This window comes from Homalodisca vitripennis, chromosome 1, assembly GCF_021130785.1.
Source record: "Homalodisca vitripennis isolate AUS2020 chromosome 1, UT_GWSS_2.1, whole genome shotgun sequence".
NCBI lineage: Eukaryota > Metazoa > Arthropoda > Insecta > Hemiptera > Cicadellidae > Homalodisca > Homalodisca vitripennis.
The window spans coordinates 179275938-179284085 of NC_060207.1; the positions used below are offsets into that span (position 1 = coordinate 179275938).

The window sequence follows — 8148 nt, forward strand, 5'->3', positions numbered from 1 at the left end:
GAGTCAGTAACACAAGATGTATCCAATAAGGATTATATGAGGACTAAGGTTTCGGTATGTTGTGTTTTTTGCCAGGATAAAAACAAAAAATCGAAAGCGATAAATGTTAAACCTGATAAAGGTAAGTAAGATGATCGATCATTGCATGGCAACCACCGAACGAAAGCTGACCGAGGAGGTCTGGTCATGCCAAAGCTTTATAATATTAAATATTAACATTCCAATCATAACATTTCCCACCCCCCCCCCCCCCCACCCCCCCCCCCCCCCACCCCCCCCCCCCCCCACCCCCCCCCCCCCCCACCCCCCCCCCCCCCCACCCCCCCCCCCCCCCAAGGGAAGTCAGATGTCATGGCAATAAATATTTTAAAATTAATAAATGGAAAAGAACATACAGAATTCCACTAAGGGTTTGAAATAAGTACAAAATACATCTCGTTAATAATCATATTATTTATATAATTTATTTCCACAGTACTATTCAAATACAAACGTATAAATAAATACATATATATCTTACATTTTGCATATGAAATTTACAAGTGACAAACAGTACAAAACATTTATTCACACACTGTACAGTACATACGTTGCTGTAAAACACACATATATACACTCTATATACATAATCTTATATTATTAATAAATACAATAACTTAAGTCTGTAGTTTCCTACGGTACCGAATTAAGTAAGTTAGAACGAAGTAGTTATTCTTCCTCGTTTCCTGTGAGACGAAGCAATTACACAATAGTGGGAGTTAAAGATTTTAGTGAGTTCATCAAAACTGTCGATATTATCTAATTGACACAGTCTGTTTGGTTGATACTGGTCAAGTCCCTGAGCCTAAGCAGGTTGCTTCTTCTCAGTGATCTTCTGATGCTCTTCTTCGCCTCTGGGTCCTTCCAGAGCTTGGAGAAGTCGCGGCCTCTCCCCAACACCAGCAACGTTTCTGGACAGAACAGCAAAGCACCAATCAATATGCTGAATTCCCGAGATAACGAGATAAAATAACAGTTATATCATAATAATGATCATAATAATTCTCTATCTACTACGTCAAGTTCAAAGATAATGAATTGTCTGCCTATATGTAATTATTTCAGTAAAATCTGTCGTACGGATTTATCAATATAATGATTTGTTATTTCAATAGGCTTACGCATGTCACAACGCTCTGGTATGATTAGTTTATTTTAACATAGTTTGTAATGATGTGTCAGGTTAGTTATTTACCTGAACAAGAGATCAGATTTCAGATCTCGAAACGTAGTGTTACTGATTCCTATTGTATATTGTATCACTGAACGATGACAAAGGTTCGGAAAAAAACCTGTTTCGTTAATTTAAATGGGATTTTACAACATATATGTATTCAAATTGTGTAAATGTATCTAACTGTTTGGCGTGTATTGATTGTTCCGTATTATATATATATATATATATATATATATATATATATATATATATATATATATATACATTATTAATATAAATTATTATTTATTAATTAATATAGATATAAATTATCTAATTGCAAAATTTCAATTTGTATAGATTTAATTTCGAAACCTTTTTATGATAAAAGTAAATGAGTGTTCTTGAGTTTGAAATAAACACATTGTTTCTATGCGGAAGAAATTCAAAAAGTTCACCTCTAATCGTAACTGCATGTCCACACTAAGTTCTGACAATACTGGTTTGGTACTGAATTGGAATGTCATAACTTAAGTTACGGTTATCTTATGGTGAATCTAGTTATACGAAAATGACGGCTATTTAAGTATAGCTTATTAGGATAATATAGAAATAAATTTGAAATATTCTTTTTTTACATTTGTTATGTAATAACGTGTAAATTTTGTTTATTTAATGTTCAGTTTGTTTATTTTTGAAATGAAAATTTTCAAGTTATTTTTAACTGATTATAGCTCAATATCCAGTAGGTGGTTGTTATATGTCTGGCCAACATAACGAGTTGTAAAAATTGTGACAGTGACATTTCTGTGTTCTGTATATTATGTGGTATAATCGATGTCATTGAAATAAATTCGTCTCAAGCTCTGCAGCGTTGATGTGGTTAGAACGAATACGTACCCAACTAGTTGTTCCCATGGCTCCACATACATTTCCGGCAATATGACAGGGGTATCACCCATTTTAAATAGTACCATATGTATTCCTGATATAAATGGTGATCAATCAATGGTGTGAAAATTACTTCAGAATCTCGACAGACCGTTCCCAGATAATAACACTCTGTTCGGCCACTCAACTTATCCCTGTGTCCAAATCGCTACACTGGGCTGTTAACGGTTAAATAACTGATAGAGCGTACTAGATGGTTTAAGTTGAAGTAATTTACGATATTTGATCAATTATGCAACCTGAATACATTATATTTTTGTGGTTACTAACGCCCTCTATGGTAACGATGGTAAATACTTGTGTGAAATCGATTTTAAGTACAGTGTCTCCCAGTACATATTTTTCAAAACAACATTGACTTTTCCAACACCAAGATATTTTTTTTCATTATACTACATGACATATACTCACTAAGATAGTCTGTCTCGTCACCCGTGCAGGAGTACACGACAGACCAGTGCTTGTAATCCGTGTCCACAACCCAGAAAGGCACCTTGATGGCGTGGAACACTAAAAAATAAAACAATATTATAATCTGGTAACCGAAATAACACCTTGTAAAATAATCTCAATATGTACTATTTGAATATTATAAGCAACTCACTAATTACAAATTGGTTTATCAAAGTTACTTATGGCTCAACGTATTTCAGTAATACATCTCTTTAAGTACGTAAAGTACAACATTCGGCTTGAAAAATTGTTAGATTGGTGATTTCCATTTATAGAGAACTTGTTACTATTTTTGGGCGTGTTTTTGTGAATTGCATACTTAGTAGTAGCGCAACTTAAATCATATATAACAATTTACAACCAAAGTTGTAAAAAAACTTACTCCACATCGTAATTTTTCCTTCCTTTGGGTGATCCTGCCATGCGTGATGGGATGAGGTGTGTGGACCAGATCTGCAAAAATTCGAAAAGTCACGTCATAACACAGTTAAGGCCAACTCCAATAACAGAAAGCGTAGATGATCTGATTCTTTGACAAAAACCTATATAGAATTTTGTTCATTTTTTATATAATTTTTACCTATCAGAGATGGTTTCTTCGGTAATGGTGATGTTGCCGTGGTGGTTGCTGATGGTTTCCTTAGAGCACTTTCCTCTGACTTCTCCTTCTTGCGAATTTGACCACCCGAGAAGTGGGTACCACACCCCCATGTACTAAAACAAAAATTACACAAATTCAATAAAAATAAAATGTTTTTTTTAAGTAAATGATGAATATAATGTAAAACATACTATAATATAGTGTGTGTAAGTGTGCGTGTCTAAAAATTAAAACTGTGGCAGCCCATAGTATTACAGAATCTGAGAACATACTAATTTAATACTTTAAATACAGCTTTATTTTGTTAAACTACCCCTTTTCAAAGCTTTTTACTGGCTTTTAAACTTTATAGTCCAAGTATGGTACTGTGCCTATTATTTTTCGGTAATGCAAACAGACATGCATCAATATTTCCACAGTTTATTGGTTCTAGCTAATTCTAGATCAAACAAGAGTAATTCACATTTTCCTGCCAGAAATTACTTACATTGTCCAGGTCGAAGTCCACCATGATGTCATGCAGCAGTCTGCAGGGGCTGTGGTCGTGGTGGTGCGCTGAGACCAGCACGACCTCGCATACTAGTAGCGTCTTCCACATTTTTCCTGGATACACAATAATTATTGAACTAAAATGAGTCCAAATAGTTTCAATTTACAGCAATATATTTCGTTTGAAAAATGTTATTGGATGGAGGGTATTAGAGGGATTTCACCCTCTTACCGTTACTGGTCTAGGTGCCCTTAAAATTACGCCAGAAGATGCCCTTGTTGAATATCCTTATTGGCCTCCATCCATTGGCATTGGATGAGGATTTCTACAAATTACTATTACTGACCTCAGGAATGTCTAGAAATATCTTGATATCATGTTATATAGTAACAAATTGGTATCTGAAAACGCTCCTGTTGAATATGTACAGATACAATATCCTCGATATCTAGGTAAAATTTTCCAAAGACATCCATATTGAAATCCATGTTTATTAGCCTTATCTAGCGAGAATTCTTCCCCACCAGTATCCATAGCTGATATAATGGAAGCCTATTACAATATAAAGATGACGGTTAAGATGACGCTAATGCTAGTGGTTCCAATCTTTCTTGGTCTGGCCCAACGAGATAATGGTTGTTGTGAAGATTAGGATTGCTTCTAATGACCAGGAAAGATCTTTTTTGCCTCAGGATATCTCGCCATTCATATGAAAGTAGCTAATGGTATCACTACGGATTTTAATAACTGTAGATAACATAGAAAAATTGGCTTTCGTTCTAATAAAAAAATTGTTGATCTTGCAGAAAAAGTTTTAAAATATGTACTCCACGTTTTAAACTCATCTTCTATAAGTGAATACATACAGCATTAGGACATCTTAGAGGAACCCAGTGTGTTGATTCTTAAACGTATCGTATTGATACTCGTATTACTGAGATTCGTTGCTCGTTACCCCATAGCTATAGCTAAAAAGCCAGCCTATTCTACTTATAAAACTAGGTCTCTGCAAATTTTACAATAACTTAAGACCCATTCCTTATATTGCTCATCTCCTACAACATCTCAATTTTACTAGAAAATGTTGGCAAAAGCTAAGAGCGAGACATGGCCATTCCTTACCTATTCATTGTTAACTACCCAGGTATAGTCCACAATTATACGTCATTTAAATATAATATTCGTCCCGAATCCTATCACAGTTAGATATACGAATAAGGAAGGAATTGAGTTCCAAGACGAAACCTTGTGGGACACCAAACATGACCTAAAACTACTGTCAAGTCCCATGCGTTATTTACAATGGACAAAGTGGGTAGTTGGCAGCTGCAATTATAATGAAACAACAATGGGGCTTATAATGGTCTAATGTAGGTCGGCCTCTATGTCGAGGTCAGGGGTCAAGGTTGCCCGCGGCCTTGTCTGACATGACAGACACTAGTACTTTATTGCCAGCTGTTCCGGGCCACCTTTCTTCCTGGATGCTGCACTCTGTAGGCTCTAGTTGGAACTTTTGCGACTCTTAACTGTAACGCGGAGTTATTATTTCACAAAGGTTAAATTGCTGATATCATCACCGTAATTGACCTTCTTGGTGTAAGAAATCTTGTGATGTTTGGCCGCCTTAAACTTTAGCTTATCAAGAAGTATCGTTTCCTTGAACCTGAAGGTCACAGACTTCTTGTTTGTAAATATTTGTACAATAATAGCCTATTTATAAACTATAACTTCCTCAATGCTTTTCTATACGTAATACTGTACTAGGGAGGTCGTGTTAATTCTTTAATCTTTAATAAGCAATATGGTATGCAGAAAAAAGAATTAAATCACTTTACCACGTAAGTTACAGTAACAGTTGCAATATTTTTAAGCGAAGTTTTACTACGATTTCTCATTCTAAATATCAACGCACAAATATATGAATGGTTTAATCAACTTTAAACCATGACTAGACAGTATTCTGTTCAATTTTAATGTCGGTAGCTTTATATTATTTTCAGGCGATATTGAAACTTTTTATATTGAGCGTTGCACATAACATTAACAGGACAATATTTAATCAAACTGCAAGCATACGGTTGCTGAATACTGCAACCCGTAATTGAAAACATACAATCTGAATCTTAACATAACCATATGTGGCATTACAAAATTTGAGTTAGACTAATATTTCAAAATTGTCTAAAAAGCACAAAAATCTCAAAAAGAAACTAGGGATTTTGTAGTCGAGTACAACGGATTAAAATTACACTAAACTATACAGAGTGTGTATCTACCTAAGCAATTGCAATATTAATTTAGTATATTCCAAAATCCATAGTAGAAGGAAAATATCCTGCATTAATAAATTTGTAAATTCAGAAAAAATTTCGATTGGAGTTTCTAGGATGTTCTTTTCATCAAAATGGTCTACTTTAGTAACCATGGTAACTCCGAACTTTATTGTACAGAACCATATACGTTATCGGAGGGTGCACAATAAAATCAGTTTTTTATATTAAATATATTTTTGTTTCTACTATGTTAGCAGTAACTCAAATTAAAACCACACCGTTTTGGATAGTTCAAATATTTACAAGGATTATTTAAAAATAAATAAAGAAAGAAACACGTAATAGCTTCTACTACAAAAGATAGTTTAATAAAGACAAATAATTCCTCAAATAAACTTGATACACTATTGAGTCTCGATATCTTTATGCATTTGTAAATATTGCCTTAAACTTTCACGTTTGACCTTTGAACTGCAGTGACTAATAGTAGACAAATTTAGATGTAAGGCAACATTTGTTGTGTTTTCAAATAGGCTAAGAGTCATATTTTTCCATTGCATTTCACTAATGCACGACAGAAGTTTCGAAAATAATGTTGAATTGGGGTTAGATATTTGCTTTTCAAAAGAAATTAAACATCCCAATACATAACATGTAAAATTATTTGTGTTTGTTCATGTTTGATCTAAAACAGGAGTATACCAATCAGACAAAATAACTAAATTTTGTTAAAAAAAATTTTAATTCAATTCGGATTGTTCAATGTAAAAGCTTCATTTTTCAAACAAGGATAAATGATAATATTCTGTATATTACATTACAAAATACTGTATATCAGAGGTAACATTGACATTGTACCTGATCGGTCCAGATCCTTGGTTGTGTCCGGAGTGTGTGTCGCGACCGACTGACGACTGAGTCAAGGCGAGGAGCGGCACGGCGTGGCGGCAAGACAACCGGCGTTGTTCTGTAATAAGGCCGTAATACTGTGAGCCTATTAACGCTATCAGTGATACTGGGCTGGGCTCCACGGTCGACTCGGCACGTACACATCTCAGCTGCAGAGGACAATGCTCTGACGATAGCCGTCTCTCTCTTCCGACCTCTGGACCCTCTGGACATCCCCGCTTCCGTACTTATCTATTTCGTATTGTACAATTACAGAAACTTCTTAAGGGTTCTGAGTACCACAAATATTGTAAACTGCTCAAATTCCTGTATCACCGTCAAGTAGCCAAGACAGTTATGGGAAGGAAACAGGATTTTTCCGGACATTTGGCATCGTTCAGTGGAACAACAAATCAGTAACACTACGTTTCGAGATCTGCAATCTGATCTCTTCTTCAGGTAAGAGATCTCTTCTTTTTACCTGAAGAAGAGATCAGATTGCAGATCTCGAAACGTAGTGTTACTGATTTGTTGTTTCACTGAACGATGGAAAATATCCGGAAAAATCCTGTTTCTTTCACAATCCTTCCATCGTCAAAACTAAACTTTAAACAAAGTAAGGTTATGGGGATTATAATTCTACCCTATGAGGTCTCATACAAAAATTATAAAATGTTATTTTGAAGATAAAAATTAATTAGAAAAAAATTAGTGAACGCTATAGCAATAAAAACGTTAACAACTGGCGTTTGCTCCAGTTCACTTTCCTCTTAGTGCAGCGTCTGACTCCTGAATCTGGAGTCATATACGTCTGCACAAAAGAAAAAACAATTCGGCACGAAAGAAGTTCAAAACGAACTATTTGCATAATTTCGTCATCAAAGACACCTAGACTACAAAATATATTGTAATCTAGATGAAAAATTATTCCCATTGCGTCATCAGGTGCACAATTGAGTGCACTACGATCTTTCAAACACGACCTCAAAGTACGGTGGAGCTACCGAGTTTTCTAAACAAAACGTTGCTATGAACTGGACCAAACTTACAATTACATTGAATTAGCCTTTCCCACCATAGCTACGTTATGAGTGGCTCGTTTATATATTACATAAATCACGAAACAGGTTTTTACGGCGGTTGTTCTATTTTCACACTTATAAACTCGTAATAATACCCCCCCCCCACCAGAAAATCAAGGGTACACTAAAGTTCCTGCTGATCGATTTAAATATGCTTTTAGAGTGGCTTGATAGGTATGTACAAAGTGACGCATTATTCATATCTTAATATGATA

The 8148-nt window shown here is 35.0% G+C and overlaps 1 protein-coding gene across 1 annotated transcript; it reads right to left on the bottom strand.

Annotated features, from left to right (window-relative positions):
* Positions 1-433: 433 nt before the first annotated feature.
* LOC124355795 (apolipoprotein D-like) lies at positions 434-6961 on the bottom strand. The gene is made up of 6 exons (XM_046806951.1): positions 6822-6961; positions 3688-3803; positions 3180-3313; positions 2982-3052; positions 2558-2656; positions 434-950 (listed from the first exon to the last, which is right to left on the bottom strand). Exons 2-6 carry the CDS (start codon positions 3796-3798, stop codon positions 799-801), a joined length of 567 nt encoding a protein of 188 aa, XP_046662907.1. The 5' UTR covers positions 3799-3803; positions 6822-6961; the 3' UTR covers positions 434-798.
* Positions 6962-8148: the final 1187 nt, after the last annotated feature.